This window comes from Cinclus cinclus, chromosome 8 (assembly GCF_963662255.1).
Source record: "Cinclus cinclus chromosome 8, bCinCin1.1, whole genome shotgun sequence".
Lineage (NCBI taxonomy): Eukaryota > Metazoa > Chordata > Aves > Passeriformes > Cinclidae > Cinclus > Cinclus cinclus.
Genome location: NC_085053.1, coordinates 27,367,083 through 27,394,028, shown reverse-complemented (window position 1 = coordinate 27,394,028; position 26,946 = coordinate 27,367,083). Strand labels below are relative to the sequence as shown.

The 26,946-nt window shown below is 39.6% G+C and overlaps 2 protein-coding genes across 2 annotated transcripts; both read left to right on the top strand.

Annotated features, from left to right (window-relative positions):
• Positions 1 to 1,096: 1,096 nt before the first annotated feature.
• On the top strand, positions 1,097 to 2,026 carry TACSTD2 (tumor associated calcium signal transducer 2). Its single transcript, XM_062497835.1, has one exon. The coding sequence runs from the start codon at positions 1,097 to 1,099 to the stop codon at positions 2,024 to 2,026; it is 930 nt and encodes a 309-aa protein (XP_062353819.1).
• Positions 2,027 to 10,414: 8,388 nt separating this feature from the next.
• OMA1 (OMA1 zinc metallopeptidase) lies at positions 10,415 to 25,610 on the top strand. Its single transcript, XM_062497778.1, is given in 9 exon segments — positions 10,415 to 10,475; positions 10,771 to 11,302; positions 11,664 to 11,892; positions 12,364 to 12,537; positions 12,622 to 12,729; positions 13,955 to 14,083; positions 17,507 to 17,581; positions 19,269 to 19,418; positions 25,392 to 25,610. Coding segments are annotated over 9 exon segments (1,677 nt in total).
• The last annotated feature ends 1,336 nt before the right edge of the window (positions 25,611 to 26,946 follow it).

Genomic DNA, 26,946 nt, shown 5'->3' with positions numbered 1-26,946 from the left:
ACTCCCTGGCAGGCAGGGTCCTTCCCAGTGTGCACACAGAGCCGCGACTGGAAGTGGGGCAGTACTCAGGTAAGCAGCACACAGGTAGGAGCTGACTGCAAGGCACGTGGCAGGTGCACACACTGCTCTGTGGTCATTACTGGTCTCAAAATAATTGTATGTAAAGAGTCTGACAGGCATTGACAAAACCAATGAATGGCACCGACAATGCAAACTGGAAAATCTTTGTCAGCTGCTGCCAAAGCACATGGAAATGGTAATATGGGTTTGTAGAGCACTGGGAGACTTGGGAGCCACTGGAGTGTTCTGTGAAAGGCCTTATTAAAGTTGAGATTGAAAAATTTCTTCAGAAGTAACAAACAACTTAGTAAGGGTAACATAAGCATGAAAATCAGTATTCCTAGTGCTGCCTTGGGACGAGCATGTGCCAAGGGAGAGGTGGGAGAGAAGCTTTCCATGCTGGAAAATGAGGCTGCTCTCTGCAGAAAAGTAGCCATCAACCTGGTTAGCTGTGATTCCTCTTGAAACAGCAGCTGCTCCAGGCAGCAACCATCAAACTCCCAAAGGCTTTATTTAATAAAGCTATGAAAGTAGAAAGTTTGTAACTGATAACAATATAGACAGTGGACTGACAGAGATGCTGTGCAGTGAAAGAAGCAGGAACAACCATGATGGAAGTGGAGGAGTAGGACTTCCTGCAGAAGGGGAAGAAATTCCTTGAACAGCCATTTGCATACAGCCCATACAAAGTCTAAAGCAGGAAAAGGGCCAGCTGCTTGTCTTTAATCCGTAACGGAAGCCCATGGCAGGAGCTTGGCTGCTGTCTCTTCCCTGTTGTTTCCTCATCAAGCAGGAGCGAGGGAGGCAGCTGGAGGCAGGTGCCACTCCCTGAGAAGTACAGAGAGCTGGGAAGCTGTTGACTGGGATTTGGGAAGCAGATGCCAGTTGTTTTGGAAGAAGAACCTGTTTGGTGGGTCTGATTTGAATCAATAAAGAGAGAGCCAGCGTGTAGGAATGAGCAGCTTCCATCAGTGGATTCAAGCTTTGGATGCTGCCTGTGTCACTCAGGAATTTATCCGTGCTTTTCTCCTGCACCATGGAGCCTCTGTTTGGGGTTGTGCTGGGTTTGATTCTGGCAGTCGCTTCACCAGCCCACGGCAGCTGTACCTGTGCGACCAACAAGTGGGCAGCGTGTGCCCAGGACGGCCCTGGGAACTGCACCTGCAGGCTGGCAGGTTCAGATCACCCTGTAGACTGCTCAACTCTGACTTCTAAATGCTTCCTGATGAAGGCAGAAATGATCCCCCTGAAGGAGAAGCGCCTCTGGAGACCTCCCCATGCGGTGTCAGACGGCGACGGCATTTACAACCCCGACTGCGAGGACAGTGGTGTCTTTAAAGCCAGGCAGTGCAACCAGTCCAGCACCTGCTGGTGTGTGAACACTGCGGGCGTGCGGAGAACGGAGAAGGGAGGCAGGAGCCTGAACTGCAGCGAGCTGGTCCGGACCAGGTGGATCTACATTGAGCTGACACACAAGAGAAGCTCCAACGCCTTCCACGCTCCCGATGTGGCAAAGGCCCTGAGGCAGCTGTTTGAGAGCAGGTACAAGCTGCACCCCAAGTACATCGCAGCCATCAAGTACGACCCCCCACTCATCCAAATCCGCCTGGACCAGAACAAGAAACCCAGGTGGGATGTAGATATAGCTGATGTGGCCTATTACTTTGAAAAAGATATCAACAATGACTCCGTGTTTCATTCCAACAGTAAATTAACTGTCTTGGTCAATGGAGATGCTCTGGCTATTGAAAAGCTCTGGATTTACTATGTGGATGAAAAGCCCCCAGAGTTCTGCATGAGGCAGCTGGCAGCTGGCATTAGTGCTGTGGTCACCGTGGTGGTCCTGACTGCTGGCATTGGCATCACCGTGCTGCTCGTCCTCAGGTGGCTGCGCACAAGGACGTATAAAAAATTTGAGTGTAAAGAAATGAGGGAAATTAAAGCCCCAAGCTTAGAACTGCCCTGAGCTGAAAGAAGAAAGGCAACTACAGAAGGAACAAGAAAAAAAAGGCACAAAATACAAATAACAGACTCAGTATATGTGATGGATTTAGAGTTTTTCCCTTCCTACAGGAATTTGTACAGTGACTGTTCTAAAGTATTCTTGTTTAGTAAGAAAAAAATTTTTGGGGTATAAATGAACTTGGGAGTCAGTTACCTAAATATTTAAAATGACTCCTACTTTGGAGAGTAAGAAAACTGTTACAGCTGTCTATTTAACATAAGACAGAATGCTTTCACTCCTGCTGCAGGCCTGGCTCAGATTGCTTAAATACTTAAATACTCTGTGGGGTTCTTGGTGTATCTACGTACTGAAATTAAAACACTTGCCTCAGCATATTTGGACTATTGCTGCTTTTCTCTTGGTAGACTTTTTAAAAATGCAGTTTGGTTATAGTTCATGATGTCTTAAAGCTTTTGGAATTATTTTATCAACAAATACTTTCATAAATATTACTAAATAACCAAATAAGGCAATGATAAGATACTCAGCAACATCAGAGGCTTTTATAGAGTGATTTGTTAGGAAACATCCCAAGTGTTGGTTCACTTCCAGGTGAGGAGATCCCAAGTTCCCGGGTTTGTATTCAGGCAGCACAGTGAGCTATTCCCACTTGTGCTCTTTAATGAGGGTCTGACACTCCTCGTCAGCAAAGATCCCTTGATCCCCATGCAAGTGTAAGTTAACCCTGATGTTCTGCCCACATTCCAACTCTGGTAATAGCTTTCTGTCTACCTAAATTCCCTGGGCAATTTTAATGGGAGGAGATATTTTTCAGCATTGTACAGCTTCACAGAAACACTACACAATGTTCCGGGACAGTCTGAAAAGAGCTTTATCCCAGCTGAGCTGCAGGGGGAGTTTAAGAGCAGAGTCTAATTACTGAACTTGGAATTTGGCCAGCACACAATTGGACTGCTTTGCTACCTACTCATCTGCTGCTTTCCTGGTTTGGAGAGTCATACTCACTGTGAAGGACATTTTAAAGGAAATAATGCTGGTTGTTGAATGTTGGGATATTGTCAGTTCCATTCTCTATGCTGTGTATGGATGTCTAGTCCATCACTCTCATCTGCTTCCTTCAGCAGCACCTGCTCCACCTGGGCACTGCCACTGGGCCAGCAGCTCTTTTCTTCTCTGAATTAGTTTGTGTTGCTCGTTTGTAATTCTAACAACAGTCAGGAATGTGCTACTTCCACAGCAAACCACTAAATATGCAGCTCTAGTTCTGCTGAATGAAAAGGATATCAGGGGAAAAAGGGAAGAGGTTTTGATTCTGTTCCTGCCTTTGGTTTGTAGATGCCACTGGGTAATAACATTTGGTTCAACATACACCATTTCCATTTGACCTCACACCTTTTCACTTCTGGGAAATTCTGGGTGCATAGTTTGGGGCAGATGCATCACTATTTTCCCAAAGTAAGTTTTTTATGCAATTGCAGCAGCAGCATTAATGCATTCACAGTTTTGGAGCAGGGTCTATAATTCATTGCGTGCCTTACAGCAACACAATGAAGCTGGTTGTTTGTCAGTCAGGAATACACACTTGTCTGAGAGAAGATGAAGTGAGAATTTGAGATCTAGGCTGGATCTTTCCATGTCATAGGAAGACTCAGAACTTAGCCTAACTTCACAAGGTATTGCAAGTCACCATTTATAAAATGGAATTAAAAATCTAGAGCTGAGCAGCCCTCAGATGGAGAAATGTAGGATGAGAATAAAATTTTTCCAAGTACATTGCTTAACCAATTTCTTAACTTATGCAGAGCAGATCAAAGCCATGTGTTTGAGAGGCTGCTGTTGTCTTTTGATCAGGAATCATGAGATGTACAGTCTTTTCTGGAGATCTATGGTGGCTTTCCCCAGTCTTTTAAAAACCTTGCTTTTTTCTCTTTTCCATCATAGGAAAAGACATTATTTTCAAGGTGGATTATGAGATTTTGTAATATAAATATTTAGACATAATATTCAGTAGGAAAGCGACTAATTGTTGGAAAAAGTCTTAACAGGTAACAGTGTCAGCATCTTTTCTCAGCTCCTGCTTTTCTTTTTAGTAGCTGAGACTGAGAAGAGGCTGTTGTGGTGCCATTCAAATTGTTATGATTCATTGAAGGACTGCCCCATGAAAGCCATGAATTGTGGTTTTTTTATCTCTTTGCTAGTCCCTCAGCACCACTGGACTGCACACTGGTCAGGGACTGGAAATGCACTAGTGTTGGTTAATAAGAGGGATAAGGTATCTGCAGTTAATCAACAGAATGAGATTAACTGAAGTGCAGGGCTCAGAGAACCTCCCATTGGACTAGGCCACTGTACTTGAATAAATCTGTGTAGAGCTGCTGTAGGATGTGGACTTGAAACCAGACCCATTGCTCCTGCTGACAACTTGTTTCTCACTTCCCACCTCTCACACCAAATCTTTTTTGCACGTGGCACATCATGGATTTTACTGTAACACTCCATCATGTTCTGCCTGCTCAACTTTCTTACCACTCCTGATGTTCTCACTGGAAAAGAGACAATGAGCCCTTGTGCAGCTTTAAACTTTTCATTTTGCAGCTTTAAACTTTGCAAAATAAGAATGCTTTTTATTATTCAGATTTTGAGGTCATTTACTCTAAAATTTCTAGCTATCCTTTTCCTGATTACAGGATCCTGTTTTAATGGAATGTTTGCTCATTTTATTTAAGTTATTAAGCCCTGTGCTCTCTGCAACGTGTTCTGGGTTCTGTGGGTGACAGCAGAGTGCCTTTGTGCTGTTGCCTACTTGGGTTAAAGAGGGGGTGTGCTTGCTTTAACAATGCCAGAGCTGGCTGTTGCCTAAATTATGTTCTGCAGTTCCAACTGGCTGCCTTGGAAACCTCAAATTAAACACATGCAGAGAAAAAACTCCCCTCTCTGCACTCCATCTCTGAAGAGGCCAGTGCTGCCCTTTGCACACAGTGCCATTACCCCTGGGCAACTGCACAAAGTGAGCTTTGGCCTTTGCTTTCATCTAAAACTTTTGTACCACTCACAAGCTGAGGACAGTGCCATGAGCAATGGGAGCACTACAGAAAGATAAGGATTAAAAGTCTCTTAAACTCTCTTCCCTCTACTCCCCCGGTAAAATCCATGTTTGCCTGTATCTCTAAGTATGTACCCTGGAATTCTTTGACACAAAATGCCCGTGTTGGTTTGTAGGTACTGGTGTGTGCACACGCCTGTGTGTTCCACACCTACATTAAAAACACACACATCACTGTTGGTCAGGGCAGGGAGGCCCTCAGGAAAACCATGTGGCAGCAGATCCTCCTCTGTACTCATCACTCTGCAGCTCTTACCAGTGGTAAAACAGTCAAACCTGCTGCTGTTGTGGAACAGCAAAGAATCCCCTTTTTGTCCCATGTTCCCCCACTCAAGAATAATCTCTTAGAGATGTTTACACTGGCATTATGCTAGGTTAGGTTACTGATGAGAATCGTAACAACTGCCATGTAAATACACCAAGGTAGTTGGGATGGTGAAACACCTGCACCTCTGGGATGTTACTGACAGCTGGAGACAAGATCCAATCAATAGTTCTTATAATGTTTAAACCTTGGCAAATCACCCTGGAAAAAGCCAAACCAATTTCTACTGCTTGAATATTGAAATCACTTTTTCAGTGAACAGTTAAAGAAGTAACAGATTGGCCCTTCCTCCACTTCTCCTTAATTGGGCCAGTTAATGCTATTAAACAGATCTTCTTCCTCATGCAGGTATAATTATCCTTTCCAAAACATTTCCACTGATTTGCCTCAGGGTTTTAAATACTGCAATTACTTTTTTATTTTGTCACTGTTAAAATTAATCTTTTAGTCATTACCATTGCTATTGAAGCAGGAAAAATGAGCTTTCAGAACTTTTACTAGTATTTTTCGGCAGTTCTAACCAAATCTCTTGTCCCAGGCATTACCTAGTTAAAATTTAATCTGCAAGATTCACATCTCATTTGCATGATGATCCCTGGTTCCTGAGTGATAACACTCCTACAGCCCTGCTCCAGCACCAATCAAGTGCCACAGAAACAATTAGGGAGACTTTGCATTATCTAAATGAAAGACTGACTTATGAAAATGAGCATTGCTAATTTTCCACTGAGGTTTTTACATGTGGGCCCAGAAGTACTGGTAGTATATGCACCCAACATTTTTCATATGGTTCTTTTGAGAGGAATTTATCTTTTGAGATAAATTTATGCCCTTGTAAGCCTTGAAGTGAGAAATCTCATAACTTTTGCTGCTTTGGTTGCACCCAGAAAAGCTACTTGGAACAATTAGGAGGCAATGAAAAGAGCACTCCTTATTTACATCCTCTTCACACGTATTTTGGAATGAAAATTGGCATTGAATTTTATGACAACTTTTAGAGGAACAGTTTTACAGTGAACTTCTGTTTGCTTCAGTAACTCCATTTTCTGGATTTTAAGTCTACTTTTTTAAAAGAACATCAGCAGCAGAGATAATGTGCAGCAACAGTTAACACCTATTCAGTTCTTAAAGAGCATCCTCTAACCAGTATCTCAGTGGGGTAGGGGAGGGCAAAGGACAGTCAGTACATAGCACAACACACTCAGTGGATCAAGGCAGGATAATCTAGTCCACAGCATTTGGAAAAAAATCTTGACATTAATGAAAAGCACTGTCTGATCTCTTAAATTAACGTGAACTCCTGGTATTTCAACTGGCCAAACAGACTAAGTGGAATAAAATCGAATTTCTGACTTGCAGAAAGTGATGGAGTACATTTTTTCTGCCAAGATTTTAGCCAAGCATTCATGAGCAGAAGTGAATTACACTGAAACTTGAATTACAATATTATCAATTAATAATTAGTTTTCCCTTGGATTTATATAAAAAGCAAATATTTTAATATTTTATAGTAAGGTTTTTCATTTTAAGCTGAAGAGTATCTATTTTAACTGACAACATTTTAATTGTGATGATCAAAATTGGTACCAGAGAGACTTTAGCACCAAATACAGAAGTATCTGTATACCAAGCACAGAAAAAATACCTTTTATATTCAGAGTTAAACTACTTTTCATTACTTTAATTGGATTTAACAATTGCTTGTGTGAGTAATTTCATACAGATGCAAAACCTCATTTGGTTCAGAACAACTACTTATATAAAGAGATACACAAATTTTAATGGATACACCCACGTAGTAAAATTGTACCTGTTAAGGTGTTAATTGTTTAATTGTACTTAGGAAATCACTTATGACCTCTAAATAAGTCTTCTGCAGTCTTAAATTTTTTAAATTTGCTTTCTGTTCTTCTCTAATGAGAATTAATCTTGGTTTTTTAGAAGAGATGAGGCTTGTAAGCAAAAAGTCAGCTACAAAACTGTCTTACTCCATCTTACTCTTAATAAAATGTTCTATTTTATTTCCTCAAGGAAAAATAAAGTTGTATGCACGTCTTCATTAAAATTCAAGAAAAGCAATAATATAAATTACAAGTTAGAATGTTTTTTCCACTACACATCTATTTAGAGAAAAAAAAAATAACACACTACAACTTTATTGCTCAACTGTTTACCAGATTTTCATCTAGAGATATATTTAGTGCTGGTATTTGATAGATCCTACAATTACCTGTGCTGTATTTGCTGCTTGTCTGCTTTGAAGTTTTAATTGCAAGTGATGATACTTTGGGAAACTTTAGTAGTGCAGAACATAGAACACAACTTTTAGCCCCATCCTTGCACACTCAAAACATCCACTGATTTTAAGAATTAAGCCAAGTCAGGAATTCAGGAATAGCTGCTATATCCTCTATGAAGACAGAGTTAAATAATGCGTTAGAGAAACAAATAATTGCAAAAAGAAACATTCATAGAAAAACACCCAAACCAGTACGTGTTCAGCAGACTCAATGAAAAGTGGACACACTGAGGTGGAAAAATGACAGAAGAGGAAATAGTAGAAAGCCTTAATGGCTTAGGAATGGAGAATTCTAGATAGAGAAAACAAGAAAAGTAAGCAAATACGAAGTCTAGTAAGGATATTAATGAAAGCTTTCATCTCAGTTCTTCATTTCCTGACAGCTGGGACACACATAAGCCTTGTGTTAGACAAAGTGCTTTTCTGCTGCTACACCTCAGCTGGTTTTGTGACTGGAGCAGACAGTCACAAAAATTAATGCTGTGTTACTGACAGATTTTACTCTTTGTGCTTCTTATGATGGTGGAGCCTGGGCAGGTCTTAAAGGAATTGTTTCAGAGGAAATTATAAGATTATCACTAAATAAAGTTCCTTCTTGGCCTGGACTGTAACAACTGGTCACTACGTATTTCCCTTGGCAATGAACATCAACGCTGAAGAAGTGTCACAGGAGGGCTTCGGTAATTTAAAAAAAAGGTGGAATAGGGAGCACCTCAACAAACACTGACCAGCACTCAGCTATGCTCATACAAAGAGGATGTGGCTCTGGAAGGCAAAGATTTTTGTTTCTTTACCTTCCACAACAACAGGGCCTCTGTTTACATTCAAGGCACCAGAGCTTATGTGCAGCCTGGGTTGCCCTGTCATTACCACACATCCCAGCCTCACCCTCCCTCAGCAAATAACCTGTTTTTCACATCACATCGCTCAAGAGGTATTTGTCGGCCAGAGGAGTAGGACAAAAGCTACACATTATTAGTAGCTTGCCATTTGCTTGGGAAAAGCATCACCTCTGCTCCTACCATGGCAGCAGATCTGACTTCTCCCTGCCCAGGAGTGTCACCAGCCCTCTGACAGCAGCAACCACTTCCCATTTCAGATCCTCCGAAAAAGAATTGCAGAATCAATGGGGTTGGAAAAGACTTCTGAGACCATGGGGTCCAACCTGTGACAGATCCCCACCTTGTCAACCAGCCCAGAGCACTAAGTGCCACATCCAGCCATTCCTTGAACCCCTCCTAGGGCAGCCCATTAGAATGTCTAGTCACCTTTTCCGTGAAGAAATTGATCTTCGTGTCCAACCTGAACTTCCTCTGGCACAACTTGAGGCCGTTTTTTCTTGTCCTGACACTTGTTCCTGGGGAGAAAGACCGATCTTCACCTGGCTCCAAACTACTTTCAGGGAGTTGTAAAAGTGAGAAGGTCCTGACTCATGGCCACTCTCAGTCATGAGGCTGTTGCCCACAAAATGGGATTGTTACCTGGTGTGTAAAAAGGCAATGATTACACACTTGAGATACTTTCTATTTCAGAGCTGCACTTCAATAAAGCAGGACAACCAGCTTTTCCCCGCCATTATTTATACGCAGGAATTCAGAGTTAGTGACTTCCCAAGAACAGCCCCCCCTATTATGATTGATGACTAATTTACTTCCGAGTTACAAAGTCCCAGCTGACTTCTACACGTGGTCAGGGAAAGGGTCTTCACCTAGGCAGGGTATTTTTAACTCGTAAAATCAGGATTTTTATTATTACAATGATCATAGTTCAGCTATAGGGTACGCAAACTTAGAGTGCTCTGCCGAGTTAGCAATGTATACACGGACTTACATCAACGCCTTGAGTTGCTACATCCTTAAACCTTCTTAGTGCCCGGATATCTTTGACGAGGGGACGCTGGCTGCTGCCTGATTTAGGCTTGAAATCATACCTTACATCTGAGAACACCCTGATTTAAAATAATCCTGACATGTTCCACATTTTGCAACCAGATGACACGGAAACACCGCGGGCGCGGCCAGGGTTAAGACACTCAGGAGAACGGGCTCTGCGCCTGATGAGGGGCGCCCCAGCTCCCCGCGCTGCCACAAAATGGCGGGCGGTGCCTGAGGGGAGCGGCGGCGGCGGGAACGCGGCGGCTCCGCCTGAGGGAAGGAACGCGGGGCCCCGGCGGCCGCTGCAGCGGAGCAGCGCCCGTCCCGCATCCCGCCCTCCGCCCCGGCTCCGTATCGACACCGGCTCCGCGATCCAGCCCCTCCGCCGCCGCCTCCCGCGGTGGTGAGTAGGGGAGCCCGGTGGAGGAGGTTGTTGCCGGTCCCTGGGACGTGCAGCTGTGAGGCGGCCGGAGCTGTCCCCCGCCTCCCCGCCCGCCATTACCCGAGCGGGCGCCTCAGAGTGACTCGTCTCCCTCATTCCCCACTCCCGGCTCCTCATATCAACCCATGTCACGATAATCGCGGTTACCCCCGAGGGTGGCGGGGCTGGGGGAGAAGCAGAGGCCGCGATCGGAGCCAGAGGGTGAAAATGACAGCGGTGGGACCCCTTAGGCGGGAGGGCCTGGGTCTGTTCTGTGCCAAGGCATTTCCATGTCCCTGAGCCAGAGGCTCCCGGCTGGCGGAGACTTGGTTTCGCTGTGCTTTGTTGCTAGGTAAAGTATGAGCAATGTGCTCACAGATCCTGGTTTTCCTCATGTCACCGGCGGACACGAGTCCAGCGGGGAAAGGTGATGACCCACAAGGGTCACCTGCTGTCACTCTGATCTGGTGGTAATAAAAGTGAAAGGAAAAAATTAAATCACCTTGTTTTTTTCTCAGCGATGCAAGATGCTGGTATTTTTCTCAGTCGGAAGCAGACTGATGTCTCACTACTGTAACCAGATGCAGTTGTAACTGTGACCTTTTTTTATGAAATGCAGATGTTGAAAAACTAGTATCTGCTCAGGGAAAATGAAATAATGATGCAGTTTCTTTTTGGGTGGGCTTCTTAACACCAATCTGTTCCTTTTATTTCTGTTTCAGGTTAACCAACCAAAGAAGTTATGAATATCATCTGTGGTCTAAAGCTGTCAGGCAGGAACTGTATTTTGTCTCATTTGGCTTCTCTGTACAAGCAGGAGAAGTGCAATAATCTCTTTAGGTCTTACACAGGATGGTGCCGAACTCAGGGTGACAGAAATAGATGCCAAAGGTTGGATTTGAGTGGAAATGCTAAAAATTGTTTTTTGACTGGAAACCCTGACACTTATAGAAACTTGTTTGGTAAAGGACTGAGATGTCTTTTGGATGTCCCACATACAAGTGGACAGGAAGTGTACAGGAATGCACACCATATTTCGGGAAAGTTTTTCTCCCAGTCTTCTCAGCCACTGGGGGAGAAGATCTCATCCCTCCACATCAGTTCTGTAGGGCAATCCCCACGTCACTTTCCTGCTTGGAACCTTCAGATCAGCGGGTCTTTTCACACATCACCTTTACTTCAGGCTGCACCAGTTCCTCTTTTCTGGATTATTGTGAAGCCAGCTCAGAAATTATTTGCCATCATTCTTGGCAGGTAAAGTACTGTTACTTTCCTCTCAGCAAGAGACCCATCATACAAAGTGTGAGTGTGGGTAGGATGGCAGGTGTGTTTGTAGTGTTTGACTGACAGTTTGCTCAACAAGGTGTGATTTTTTCCATTTTCAGAGGTGTTTTTTTTTTCTCTTTTCCTTCTCATTTACATGTGGTAGAGGGAGATGAACCAAGACACTAAGGGGCATTCCTTCTTTTCCTGTGGGAGGGAAGAAATGCAGTGGAGTAGAAGCCAGTTACAGTATAACCCCCCCATAAGCTCCTACATGAGATGAGTCTATAATAAAGAATACAGTAAAAAATTCCTTTTTACCTATGTCCTAAGTTAACACTGTATCTTACAGGAGCATAAGAAACTGGTGGAAGGCACTTCCTCCTAATAAACGGGAACTCTTCAAAGAAAGTGCAAGAAAAAACAAATGGAAGATCCTGCTGGGTGTCAGCAGCCTGGGAGTTGTATTTGTCATGTTTTATTTTACCCACTTGGAGGAGACACCCATCACTGGGCGTGCTCGACTGTTGGTGTTTGGCAAAGAGCATTTTAGGGAACTGTCACAGATGGAATATGATATGGTAAGATTTTAGACAAGAAATGGAAAGTACTCAAAAACTGTTGGTTTTTTTTTTAGTGAGGAGATAGTCCTGTTAATGGATGGACAAACAAACCTTGTAGTGTCCTTGATGAGTTTTGAACTTCATGCTCAGAGCTCTGCAGAGTCCCTTCATCTGTTACCTCCTCCTCTTGTCCCAATCCTTCCTTAGAATTCCCTTTCCACCAGGAGCATGTAATGGTTACAAAGCAAGTGACATGCATGTAGCAAACATTCTTAACTGTTTTTTGTCCATTGAGCTAGTCCCTGTAATTTTGAGTTCTGTGATTTCCTGTTGTAAAGTGAAACTTGATAAATTGTATCCAAATGTATCCATATTCCTGTCTGTCAGAGACACGAGATAAGAACTGAAGAAGGGTGTTTTCAAATTATGTGTTTTACATAGATTTGTCCACCTTAAAAATTAGGACCAATTAATTTTTTTTTTTTTCAGTGGATGGAGCAATTCAAAAACCAAATGTTACCTAAGACAGATGCACGCTACCAGGTTGTGGAGAGAGTTGTTGGGCATTTGTCTGAAAGCAACAAGGATGTCCCTCAAGTCTCAGATCTCAAGTGGGTTATCCATGTGGTGGATGAACCAGGTGTAAATGCTTTTGTGCTTCCAGTAAGTTGTACATCACACAAAAAATTAATATTGAAACAGCACTTCATATGTCTTCCATTTAATTTTTATTCTCTTTGTTTGCAGAATGGTCAAGTGTTTGTTTTTACTGGGTTACTGGATGCAGTTTCTGATATTCATCAGCTGTCATTTATTTTAGGACATGAAATAGCTCACGCTGTGCTGGAACATGCAGTAAGTCTTTAAAGAAAGCTGTCTAATATTCTTAAATTATTAACTCTAATTACTCTAGTTATGATTTTCCCTATCATTACCAACCAAGTTTTCAGTGTGACTCTAGCTAATTAATGCAAAATTGAGTTTGAAATGAGTAGTCTGCTACAGTAGATCCTTATTATTCGTGTAGCATTTAATAACTGTCAGAAGACCTGTGGTGGTCTCTGTTAACACAAAGGCTGCCAGGGCTTTATTCACAGCTGTACAGGTGGATCATGACTCATTTTCAAGAGTCATTTAGAACTTGGTCTGCAGATCCCTCTCTTAAAGAAAGCACAGACATAAGGAACTGGAGGTACTCAGCGACTCTGTCACTCCTGTAATTGTTTCTACCTGCAGAAATGGATACTTTTAAAAAGTATCTTAAATACTTGATCCTGTTATTATTGTAGCACACAGTTTTACAATGTCAAATTCTAGGGTACCTGGAGCTTGGTTCTTGGGTCTGATTTTGGGGGAGCAACTGTTCACATTGTGGCTTCTTGGGCTCAGTTCAGCCAACCAACTGTTTAAACTTCTAAAAAATATTTCTGATAATAAGAAAGAACTTGTCTTGTTTATATGGCATCTGTGTCACCCAGCTGGCTCAGAGAGAAGTATTGCATGATCCTGCTTGTAAATGTTCTGATCAATTTGTTGCAATGTCAAATAGAACTCTGGAAAACGGGATAATCACTTGGCTTCTGAATTTAAAGGAAAACAGCAGAAAATAAAAGATAAATACATCATGTCTACTGTCCCCTTATCCCGTTAGTGATCCTGTCTCAGTGATGTCTTATCTCTTCTCAAATTCATGTAAAGAACAGTCTTTGAGGACTTTTTGTAGATTTTTCATTCACACTGAAGTATTTAATGACCTTTCTACTGAAGAACTTTTTCTGCTTGTTGCCTCCATCCTACCTCAAGCTTTGAATCTCTCAGAGAGGCTGATAGGCAGAATTAATTTTTTTCCAGCTGTATTTGTGCAGCTTATGCCTGAAGGTGCCTTGTATCCAATTGGATTTTTTATTTCTTTTGGACAAGCAGGGAATGTTGTGCTTGTCCTGTTCCTCTGGTTCCACAGGCACAAAAAAAAAAAAAAAGAAAAAGAAATTGGTGGTTTTTAAAGTGTTTCCAAATTCTGTTATGTTCTAAAGAAATGTCAGACAGTAAGGAATGAAAATGGGATAATTTCTGTTTACAGGCAGAGAAAGCCAGCCTGGTTCACTTCTTGGATTTTCTCTCACTCATTTTTCTCACTATGATTTGGGCCATCTGTCCTCGTGATAGTTTGGCAGTTGTTGGCCAGTGGATTCAGAGCAAGTTGCAGGAGGTAAGACTGACATTTTCTATTGTCCTTCCCGATTTCCTTGGAAAGATATTTTTAATCTCTTGCTACACTAAGTAATAAGTCTGGGGGAAAAGGCAAGAGGAGAAATGTAAGCAAAAATTAATATTTGAGTCTGTTATGGAATGAGATATGTTTTTGTAGATTTGATGCTGGTTTTCATTTGTCATGTTGAAGAACTTAGGTTTCCCTAAATGACTGGATTTAGTTGCCCAGGAACATGCTTGCCAATTAAGACAGATGATTGTCTTTTAGAAAGGTAACTTGCCCTTTAAAGTTGTATATGGTAAAATGCCATGGTTTTATTTTAAGTAGTTGTTAAATTCTTCCTAAACCAAATCAAATATATGGACTTCTTAAAATATATTGCTAGTGGAAAGAATGGTTTCCAAGATTAAAAAATTGAGAATCTAAACACCCTTTATATAAATCATACTATAGTACAAGTTACTAAAATAATCTTTTCAGCCAGCAAATATTTCAGCAAAGTAAAATTCACAGGCTTTCTGCTGCCAGTTTTCTTCAGCAGTTTAATTTACTCTCTGGACAGTTACGGATCCATTTATTTTTTAAAAAGTGTGTTTTTAAAACAGAAATTTGCTTAGATCATAAAACTGGAATCTTAATTAAAGTGAAAAATCTCTTTGGTTTCTTTGACTTGATACTTTTCCTGAGATTTCCCCCAGTTCCTCAAAAACATGAAATTAAATATAACCAATCTGTTTTGGTAGTTCTTATGCTAATGGGTAGATGTGTGGATTCTGAACATAAATTATCTCTAAAGAGCTTGGATATTTGCACAAGTAGCTAAGAAACCAATACATTGATGAATGCTAGCCAGCATTTTGAAGAGCTGAATTTGGCAAAACAGTGTGAATGAATCCTGAGACTGCTCATAATTTAGACAGCAAGATTCAACTCCCTGTCAGCATGTCTTCTCTCCACAGACAATGGGTATTTTGGCATCATGGATTGGAGCTGTGCTTTAGGTTGGAAAGAGAATGTGGGTTTAGGCACCGAGCTCTGTGCAAGGGAAACATCATCTATGGGATACCATCCTGGTTTATAAGGCTGATCAAACTTCAGTAATGTTGAAGTGATAAATACTTGCAAAGCTTTCATCCCATAGACAAAAGAAGCTGAATAGAAAATTTAGTTTTTTTTTAGTCACCCAGGAGGGCAGTGCCTGTTTCCCTCATTCAGTATTTGCCTGTTGTGCCTACATGAAAGTGAATTGTACTGCACATTTTCTCAGGATGCTTCTCTACCTCTTCCTCCATTTTGTATTTTGTTCTTGTATTTTGTTTTTTTTTTAAGCTTTAACATCCCATTCTGTGAAAGGGTTATTTAAGCCATGCTGTGGTACTTGCTTCTGTTTCAATATTTGTTTTTCTCTTATGTCCTTAGAGGCTTGACTTTTTGACCTGCTGACTATTGTGAATTTTTTATTATTGACTCTAAGTGTTTCCCAGTGATTCTTTGTAGGCCTTCGGGCATGTGAGCTCCAGTTTTGCCTTTCCCCCAAAGCTAATGGATTTTCTTTCCTTAATAAATTGTTAACTTTTCTTATAACATTTATTTGAGGTTGTTCCTTAAACATGTATTTCTGGACTGAAGCACATTGGCTTTGTTACAGAGCAGCAGTTATTTTATATGGGAACTAAAGCCTAGGACTAATTCTTGGAATAACACCAAGCATGACTCTGAGTTTCACTCGGTCCCACACATCAGTATGTACAGATGCAGTACTTCATACTCCTTTCTTGTCCACTTCACACCTTAAGATTTGTATTTCATGTGAAAATTGGTGATTTTGGGTAGTCAACATCCTTGGAACACCTGTGTTTTCAACATACACAGGCAACTCTGATAATTGATTTGAAAAATAAATTCATCTTCTTTTTTGTGTCCACTTTTTGACAAGGATTTTAGATCAGAATTTGAAGTTCTATTTCTTCATTCCAGCACATTCACAAAAGATTTTTTAAACAATTTAACTTTTCACTAGCTGATGAATATCGCTGTATGTTAGATACCTCCGACTTTTGTAGGTTACCAATTAAATTTCCCTGTCTGAAAAGTGTTCAATAATTAATCAAATAGTTTATCTGGCTAACTAAGAAATGGTGCTTCAGGAGTATATGACAGACTAGCATGAGGTTTCTTGGCTGTTTAGTGAATATGTGTGCACCAACAGACCTGGAGCACTTTTCAAGGCAATAGAAACATGTATTCCACTTCGAGGAATTACTTTGTCATCAGAGGATTTAAACAATGTATTTCTAATTGCAATTTTTAAGGTCTGTATGGAAACTTAAGAATTTGGAAAGTGACCTCATCTCTGCTTACTTCTAAACCAGCAAGTTTGGCTTTTAAAGCCAGCTTTGGTTGGCTTCTATATTTGATTTAGCAAAGAAAAGCTATCAGTACTGCTTTGGAAAGCAGCAAGAAGTTACATTTACCTTTATGTACTCAAGGGACTGGACCACGTCTTTGGTACTCATTTCAAACTGGTTTGTTGCTTGGTTTTTGGTGTTTTTTCTCCTGGAACTTCTAAGGAGGACAAATTTCTATAGCTAGATAAAGAGCTGATAAAACTTTTTTGAGCCAATAAACCTTTCTCTCTTCTCTAACCTTGCACATTTGCCATTCTTCAGTTCACATTTCCTAATGGATGACTAAAGCAGGATGTTGTGACAGGTTCCTTATCTCTGCAGGAGCAGGCTGTTTAAACAAGTCCTGATTTGAATTTACTGTAACGTGACAGAGTAGGGTAAGGTTGCCCAAATCTGCATCAATTACATTTGAGAAAACCACCACTGTCTCTTAGTGTGTGTTAGTGCTCTACAAAAATGGGAGAGGAGTTTGGTCAGCTTTATGTCTTCTAGTTTGATTTCTCAAGGACAATTTACAGCTTGTGTTAGGGACAGTCATGGCAAAGGAGTGATTTCTACATGCAAATATTTCTGGCTGCATTCCTTGTTGTGGGCAGTTTGCCATATGAAATAGATGGTACCAGGCTTAAAGGCATCATAAAAGTTTAGGGAACCACTGGATTTTTTTGCATACAGTTGCTGCAAGAAACATCTTGATGTCAATAAAAGAGTGAAGTGAAAAAATTCTGGTGAAAGTTGGTATTTAGCTTTCAGTTGCTGTGAAATGAGATTGGCTGCTGAGAGTGCCCATGAAAATATCTCTAATTTGAATTAATGTCAACTGAATACAGGATCAATGAGTTACATATAATGGAATTAGAGATTGCATTAAGAAAATTAATACTGATCACATGCAATGTGAGCATGATGGATAAACCCCACTTCCTATGAGAAGGTTAAAAGACAGCAATGAGGCTCTATCTTTGTACACATTCCAAAGCAAGGAATAGACCTTTGATGTGTTTCTTTGCAGTTCATGTTTGATAGACCCTACAGCAGAACCCTGGAGGCTGAAGCTGATAAAGTGGGACTTCAGTTTGCAGCAAAGGTAACTACAACTGATTGGTTTTATTAGCAATAAACATAGAATTAGCAAAAAAAAAAAAAAAAAAAAAGTACCAGACATTTTTCAGTTTCTTTTACAATCAGAGGAAGTTTCATTCTTCATATGGAGATAAACTGTAAATTTTTGAAGATATGAAGTTTTATGAACTGGTGGGAAATAAAATAGTTTTCAGGGAAAGACAAAGTCATTCTGACTAATTGTATGTAATAACACTGAAGTGTGTAAAGTTGTGCATTACCTGCACAGTCTCCTATCTGTGTATTTTATTGCTATTAGAAGAAAATCCAACTTATTTGTAAACAGGAGAACTCTAAATAAGGATCTTTCAAAAGTAGGATTTAATTGTATGTAAAGATTTAAAGATTTAAGCTAAATACAGCCATAACAACAATACAGCTTTGTTAAAGTAAGACAAACATTTGGTCAGAAGCTACTCAGCATTTTTTCATAGTTTATTTTTTCAATTATTTTTTCCCCCCTGTGGAATTTTATTCTATATAAAAGGAACTGAAGCAGCTCTTTGATTTCTGCCTAAGTGCAATAGACTTATGTGTGAGATACCAGTGAGAGCAGCACCATCTAGTGTTAATATTTCATAAGCAAAATTTCCTTTTAATAATTATTAATGTTTCTTTAAGGAAAGGTTTTTAAAATTAACTTTGACTCTGGGATTAAAACCGCATTTGTAATTTGAAGTTGTCTAAGGGAATAATACAATCCCTTAAAAAAATTTAATTGCTGTGTTTGTGCTCACTGCTTTCTAATACTGAAAAAGTAGGGTCATACCAGAAAGAAATAAGTGAAGTGACATATTAATATTTCTCTGCTTGTGCAGATAACCTTTTTATAATAATAATTAAAATAAATAAATTCAAAGGATAAAGCACCACATCTATTCCTGAGATGGGGAATAGGAAGAAGTAGTTTTCTTATCTTCTGACTACTTGTTCCTTTATTTTCTTTAGCAGTTCCTGTTTTTTCCTTAGCAAATAAAAGTCAGTGTAAGGAATCTTATTTATTTTTCTTCTCTACATAAATGTAAAAATGGAGAAGTCTGTGGTGATACACAAAAGCAATTCTAAAAGTTACTGTTCTGTGATTTTTCTATGGTTAAATATATACTTTTTGAAAGGAGGAAGGAATTATACAGAATTACTGTTTTACTGTGTCAGGGGTTCCACGGATCACCCATGAAAGGCTGTGTAATCAATTACAGAAAAGCTTTTCCAGTTACTTTTTAGGTATATTTAAGTATTAATTATTATCACCTTGTGTTTTTGACTCTCAACTTCTTCCTGTAAATTTGCCTAAATCTGTGGGGATGATTAATTTGTTCTAGTAAATAAAACTTCGAATTTGCAGCTGAGCTTTTTTTAAAGAACAAGTATATGCCAGAAATTGTAAACCTTTTCTTCCTCCTGAATTTTCTTATTTCAGGTGTAAGATTTTAAGGCACATGTGTTAAAAGGAATAGATCCTGTGTCTGCATGAGTTTTTTTATTGCTTTTACATATTTTTGGAACAGTTTTTTCCTGTCAGGTACAAGGACCATCTAATCAGGCTTTATAGACTTAAAATTTAAGATGTCTTTTATAACTCAATATCAATTAAATTGTGTATTTATTACTTTAAACACACACTGGTGTTTCCATTTCCCTTCTGTTCTCAGGCTTGTGTGGATGTCAGAGCCAGCAGTGTCTTTTGGCAGCAAATGGAGTTGGCAGAAACCATTCAGGGGCAGCCCAAGGTGCCAGAGTGGCTCTCCACACACCCTTCCCATGAAAACAGAGCTGAGCACCTGGACCGCCTCATCCCAGAGGTGAGCAGGCCTCAGGGAAGTGTCTTCCTCTTAGCAAAGTTGCCAGAAGTAGTTTGATATTAACTAATTAATTAGCTGCTTTGGTATTGGTTCACAGTTTATTCTGATAGAACAATGCTTATCTTTTTCTTTATCTTTACAGAAATTCTCCATTGCAAAGCTTTCAAGCTTAAAGGTTTTATTAAATGAGGAAAAAGTAAGCTAGCACAGATAAAATGTAACTGTATTACAAGTGGTTTGGATTTTTTTTTCTGGTTTCTGATCAAAGTGTAATATTTTTGCTTTTGAATGGCCTTTTGATATAGATGTGACAGTGCCACAGGTCTCATCCACTCTGTCTATATTTTTGCCATTTTGGAAAGGCAGTTTTTAAGTTGGATCCCTAAATTGTCTTGACTTCTCTTGCTTTTGTAGCAAATAAGAAATTAAAATAGAATATTAAAGGGCTCCACTGTGACACTGTTTTTCAGCAATCTAAACCGTGTTTGGAAATCCTCTTTTTATAACCAATTAGTAATTTCTTTTTTTTGTTTTTAAATTCTGTCACTTTAAGTCTTTCTCAGTTCCAAACTGTAAAGACACTTGAAGATTTATTGGCAGAGGGAGCACTAAAATGTTGAGGTGTTTGCTGACTTCAAAGGAGAAAAAAAGTTTCATGAATCCTTTGATGAGAATGAATACAGTAAATATTCTAAACGATGGCATAAATCAAAGTCAGCATTAGGGAGAGGAGGCTGGAGAGTGGCTAGACTGGATGTTTCAAATTAATACACACAGAGTGTGTACTTTGTAAAAGCAGGCTGGGAGAATGTTTTTGATGGATTTTCTAACACATTTGAGCAGCTGAATAGAAAATTATTTTTGTTGTGGAGCCTCAGTTTTAGCTAGATTGAACATAAAGGGTTCAGGATCGTTTATTTTCATATAGTTGTTGACTGGCTTATAAAGAGGTAATGAAATAAATTACTTCTTATGTTCTATCCCAGGCCTGAGCAAATAAGTTAAATAACTGAGCAACTGTGTAGAACTGTTATTTCTGTCTCATCTCTCCTAGTTTAGCAGGTGGAGCATCCCTCATCTTTTTACAGCTACTCTCTCTTCCAAGAGCAGTGGAGGCTGGGAAAATCTTCCAAAAGATAATTGAGGGGAGATGTTTTTGTTTGCCTTTTACCTTAAACATTCTTTGGAGTAGAATGAGAAACCAGGGCCTGAAGGCTTCCTGTTTTTAGCAAGTTCACAAGATAAGTGAGGTTGGCACTACAAAACTGGAATAAAGATGGAAGAAAATGTGTAGAGGAGGCTTCTTGTCTGAAGCACTGACTCCCCTTCTTGTGGGAGCTGCTGCCTTCAGGCATGGAAAGAGAATCCCATGTTTTTATTGTTGCTCAGTATCAGCCCCTTTTTGTTTCATTGCTCATGTACTTTGAGCTTTTTAGAACAGGATGCTTACCATATATTAATTGCCATTAGATATTCAGAGCCCAGGAGAAAAGACAGATTATCAAAAAAAGGCCTTTTTATCTCTAGTTTCCCTCTGTGGAGAAACTGGTACTTCTTAAGACTCAGTGCCAGTTCCATCATGAGCATTATTAGGTTTCATGTGCTGCAGGTTTTGGAGCTGAAATGCTTTTCAGGACAATATGTCTCTTATTAGACCAGCTACTAGAGCTGGGACAAAAAGGGACAAGCTTTTGGACTTCTCTAATGTTTCTCTACAGACTTGTAAGCAGGTTCCCTGTAAGGTGCAATCGTATAAAGTAAGAATTTTTCTTCACATAATGAAATGTCACATCTCAATTTGATGACTGAACAGTCTCAGGAAGTGTAAATTAAAGGGGGACTATCACAGAGATCCCTTTCAAGTCATTAAAAGAGTGAGACCTAATCAAATGAGTGTTAAAGATGTTACATCTAGTTTACTGAGCAAGCTGGAAGCTACAGCCACTCTGAGGAGTCAGTGAACAAGAGAGCCATAAGCAGTTAAATAGTGCTGCTGTCCTAGAAATGAAATAAAGCAAGAGAAAAAGATTTGCTGTGTTTTTAAAGTACTCCCCCTCAGACATGGAGGTGTTTGGATTGTAAACCAGGAAAACAGAGTCTACTTTTAAACAGGAAACTGAAATTTCTTAGAATTCCTACGTGGAGGCTGGAGAGAGGCATTTTATTTTCAGAAAAAGGAATCTTAAAATAATTTTGTATAAGGGGGAGACGATGATAATTGTTCTGGAAACAGAGAGTCTGTGGGAGTGTAGTGCCAGAGAAAAGATACAGGATCTTCTAGTTCATCTCAGTGTTTTATTTTCATTTTCTCTGACTTGCTACTGTGTCAGTTTCCAAGTGTGCTGTTCAAATGCAGCACGGCTCATCAGTGGAAGCTAACCTGAATAAAGCAGAAGGTTATCTACTGAGTCTTGTCTGTGATACAGAAATTCATCTTGATGTGACATTTTGCATCATGTTGTTGGCTCAGATTCCATTTTTGATTCACTGTAAGTCCTGTTTCCACTTTCTCGTGGAAATGCCATGGTGAGATCGTTTAGAGACTAATAAGCTGGGATATATCAATTGCACTGCTTGTCTTGTTTCCTAGGTCATTTCACTTGTCTGAAAATGTTAATTCATTTACTTTGGCAACACCTGTTTTTGTCAAATCCACATTGGCTATTGATTATTTTTACTAATTTTTGTGTAGTTAATACTTTTTCTTCTGCTGCCTTTTGATATGGGTGATACATTTATATTCCTTCCTATTCAAAAGTGGATTGGTATATTTGCCCTTTGCTTATGATGTGAACATTACTTCAGATAATTCTAGTACAAGAATATGTTAATTGAGCCCTATCAATGTGGATACAAGAATAAAAACTACTGACCTGCATTTCTATCCTCCCTATAAAGTTATTAAATATTTTTCACAATTTTTCTTTCCTAGTCCAATATCAGTGGAAGGTTGGAAGTATTAAAATTATATATAAGCTGCTTTTCTTCTCTATCTAGTAAAGTCTGTCAATTCCTTTAATCATCTTTTTACTGCTGCTTCTTTAAAACTGTAAGGGCTTGAGACCCAGCAGGTAGCCTGGTGTCTGTCACAGTGTGAAGGATTAATATTGGGAGCTAAAAATTACTTATTTCTCTATTTGTCTCTGCTGGTAGCTTTACATGAAGGTGATAGGATGAGGGAAACCTCCCTAATTCTTCTGCCTTCCCTGCTCCCAAACATTGCAGGAGGTGACTGTGATAGTACAGCTAACAAACACAGCTTTGCCTTTGTAACCTACATGCAAGAGTTTGGATGTTTTATTTGGGATCTCCTGAACCAATAAGCAGGCAGGTAGCTGCTCTCACTGGAATGTGTAGTTACAGCTGTCCTGAGCAGGAAGGTGACAAGGTAACATGGCTTTTCTTTCCATATCTGGAGTTTTTCAGAGGCATGTGAGGTGATGATGTTGAATAGCTGCCTTCAACCCTCTTGCACAGCTTTATGTCTAGCAGGAACTCAGACGTCCACAGGGTAAAAATGTTCACCTGAAGTAGTGGTTTTCATCTTTGCTGTTGGAACTTTAGGTGAGTGAAACCGTGGAAATAGGTCAGGCATTGTATAGCCAGGAAATCCCAGAGATAAAAAATTGCTAAATTAGTTTAAAAGAGGATTATGTTGCCTTTTCCAGGATACAGCCTAAATCTTTGTATTCCCATTTGCCTTGAATAACACTGCTTGTCATTAATGCATTCTTGGAGCAGCTTATGCTATAGAAGAGAACAAGAGCAAACTCTTAATAAACTCTTGGTTTATCATGAATGTCAGTTTAGAAATTAATTGGTCGTTGAAGCAGAAGAATGTTCAGCAGCACAGTTACATTTGGTGACTACATGGATGACCATGCTGTAGAAAAACAAGCTCTGAAAGCTTTAGTCATATTTTTAAAACTTAGACAGGAACTATATTTCCATGCCTAGTCCAGACTTGTGTATCCAGTAATTTGAATTTTACATTTCAGCAAGAAACAACTGGAGAAACTCTTGCTACGTTTTTGGAATATCTTTTCCCAAAACAATTTGTTAATTTTAAATTCTGTTTTTTCTAGCCATTTACAGCAAACTCTATCAATTCACTGTAGTAAAGTTAGAGGAGATATGTTTTGGAACCTCCTTATTTAAAAAAAAAAAGAGTTAAAAAGCTCTGCTCTACTGTTTTAAAATCTGCTGTAGTAAGATGTTTTCAGTGCCTCCTGTGGAAGAATATCAAAGCATTTCAAAATGATGGGCAAATACTTATGCAGAGCTGTACTGGAAGATTTGATTTGATGCTTCAGACAAAGCTAGTGGATATAAAGCAGATTAAAAATTTCTTCTCTGTCTACAATGCAGCGCTAGGACTGCTGTGAAAACTGTGTTATTTTCTTCCTCCTCATGAATCCATCCAGAACAAATTAATCAGCATGTGTTTTCTGCTGACAGTCCCAAGTACTGGCCAGGGGGCACCTGGCTACAACTCAGGACAACTCTGGCCACTGCTTTTCATGAATCCATGATTATGAAATGGAATAAAATGTGACCACACCACAGTGACCATCAATTAATGGTAACCATCAGACTTGTTTTGGTCTTGGTGTTTCTTTTTCCAGATCTCAGAAAAGTAGTTCTCAGGGGAGATGTAGAACCCTCTAGAGTTCTACATGTAATATTTTGCTATATGATACATAATTTCTTAATTAGTTGAAATGAGTTATAGGAGGATCCAGGGATATCAGTAGCTCTCTGTACAGCTGCTTACAAAGCACTGCACTGTTGTGTGCTGAGCACAGGAGCTGCCAGTTTGTGTGGTCAAATTAAGGTATATTCAGCTTTGTGACAATGAACACAACTTAAGCATCCTTTGAACAGTTTGCTCTCAGTTTCTCCATAGTGCCTTTGAGACATGAGATTCATCCACTGCTGTACCTTTCTTGGATTGCCAACCAGACAGGACGATCTGGGGGGAATGTGCTTGTGCTAATGAATTTTGTTTCCCTGGGAGATTCTCTGGCTCCTTTGTGCCCCTACTTTCTTACTTGTAAAATGCAAGCAGTGGCACTTACTCAGTGAGCAGGATTAATTTAAAGTTTGTTCTCTTACTGCTGATCTTTTTATCCAGAGAAACTGTTACATTCTAGATACAATATTTTCTTGTGACATTATTTGCTTGTAGTACTTGGAAACTTAGAATACTCCAAATGCTCCTTGGAGATGACATCACTTGTGTAACAGGACTTTAACTATACTGGTGAATCATCTGGACCTCTGTGCCAAACAGTTAAAAGTCCACTATGTTATTGGAGATTTTCCCTCCTTTTTTGGGTTAGACATCTATATATAGTTACTTCAATAATAGAATATATCAGAGGAAGTAAATTATTCGGAGCATTTTTTTTTTCTTGATGCTGTCATTTTCATTTACATTTGAATGTAAATATAAATATAAAAATATGAAGCTGAGTGCAGTAATAGCCTGTGGGCTGGATACACCCCCACTTAATTAAGTGGATTTCCTGCTGGGATTTTTCTTTTTTCTGAGGTATTTTGGAATATGGATTGATTCAACATTTTTCTTCAAAGTAGCCTGAAAGGGTTGCAGAAAGTTTCGTTTACATGTGAATGTAAATTGAAAGGTACTGATGTGGACAAGTATCACAGAAAACGTTGGAGAACTTCCTGTCTAATTATATTGTACCTTTTAGAGTATCCATCCTTGGAGATCACAGTGTGAGAAAATAATTTCACTCTTAATTTTTCCCATTGTTTTACCATATTGCTACATTTTGTCACAGGAATTCTTGGTTTCTGTTGAGATGTTGCTCAGTAACAATTCAGGCTCATGATTACACTAACCAATGTGCAAATGCAAACCTGACTGGAAAGCCAAAGTCACTGACTGAAACCTTTCTTGCTTTTCCTCTTTGAATGAGCTTGATTTGTTTTCCTATGTATTCACAGGCTCTTAAAATAAGAGAGAGCTGCAATTGCCCATCTCTTTCTGGACCAGATCCTCGCCTTATTTTCAGACTTAACATGCAACATCTCCTGGAATCATCTAAAGGTCGAGAACCCCCAAATTCTACAAAGAAAGATCCCTCCAAACCAAAACTGGACTTTCCTCACACTCAAAAAGTGGAAGATATGCCAGTGACTTTTGCAGTTAAACCCACAAACTGATGACATTAATTTTCACTTTTTATGGAACTGGTGGTCCCTGAAGGTCTGTCTTATAACACAAAATTGTCTTTGAACCATGGAGAAGATGTAGCCACTCAGATTCTCTATTCCTTTTATGTGATCTCTCACTCAAAGCAATAAGGAAACATGCCCACACAAGAAGAGCAGTGTGTTAGAGCAGAAAGTTTCTTATTCATTAAAAGTTACTAAAATAAATCACTTCTCAGGGGAAAGATAATCTCATACAATCCAGTCACACAGTGTAATTTTCAGCTTTATCAGGCTCACCTTGATCAGAGGACAGATGAGCTAGAAGCGTCCCTAAAGCAGAGGGAAAAGTAGAATTTTCATCACTTAAGTTGTCTGGTTTATCTTGCCATAATTTGGGTTAGATCTACTCAGCTTCATTTGAGAAATAATGAGAAGAGCTTACTGCCTGCTCCACATACAGGGTGTTTAAAAATATTAAGCTGAGAAGAGATAATAGCTATGGGCTAGATACACCCTCACTTAATTAGGTGGATTTACTGCTGGGATTTTGCTTCTTTCTGAGGCATTTTAGAATGTGAATTGATTCAACATTTTTCTTCAAAGTAACCTGAAAGGGTTGCACCAAGTTCAGTTTAAAAAAAGGAGTGAAATAATTTTCAGGGGATTCTTCCTTCTGGAAGAAGCACTGAAAGAATCACTGAAAGAATCACAGTAGCACCAAATGCTTTACAAAGATGCCTCTTGTCTTTTTTAAATGATCAGGGAGCCTCATCAGAGGGCAGTTTTGCTGCCACAACATTTGATTTGGATAGAAATGACTGCTGATGTGGAGTATATTATGTAGGATATTAATACAAAGTTTCCTGACTGCACGGCTTTTGCGGATGACTTTATCATGACAGGTGACTTCTCTTCAGGAAACTGGCATCTAATGCTGAGCATCCCTCTCTCCCTTCATTCCCTTCCCTTGAAACCACACTTTTTATACCCTGGAGACAAATATGGACAGTGTAGGTAAAGCTCTGCCTTTCAGGATGCGTGAGCTGCTGTACCCAGCATGTTAATCTCTGTTTGCACACATTTGAATTGTCCTTGCTTTGCAGTTAATGGAAATACTGAAATGTTGGTCTTTAAGGAAGATGTAGAAAGAGGTGGTGGTGAATGAAAATAAAAAAGGGAAATCCTGTTCCTTCATATATTAAGATGTATTTGTTTTTATGCTTTTTGTTGCTCATTTGATCAAAACAAAAATCTTTTTCACTAATGGTAGTGTCTTACTTGAAGAAAACATTCAAAATATTTTACAGTGTGTCCTAATGTGAAACATTCTTTTTCTATATGGAAG

What these genes read in the sequence shown, in the direction of transcription:
- TACSTD2 (XM_062497835.1), top strand. Translation starts at nt 1,097, where the DNA reads ATGGAGCCTCTGTTTGGGGTTGTGCTGGGTTTGATTCTGGCAGTCGCT.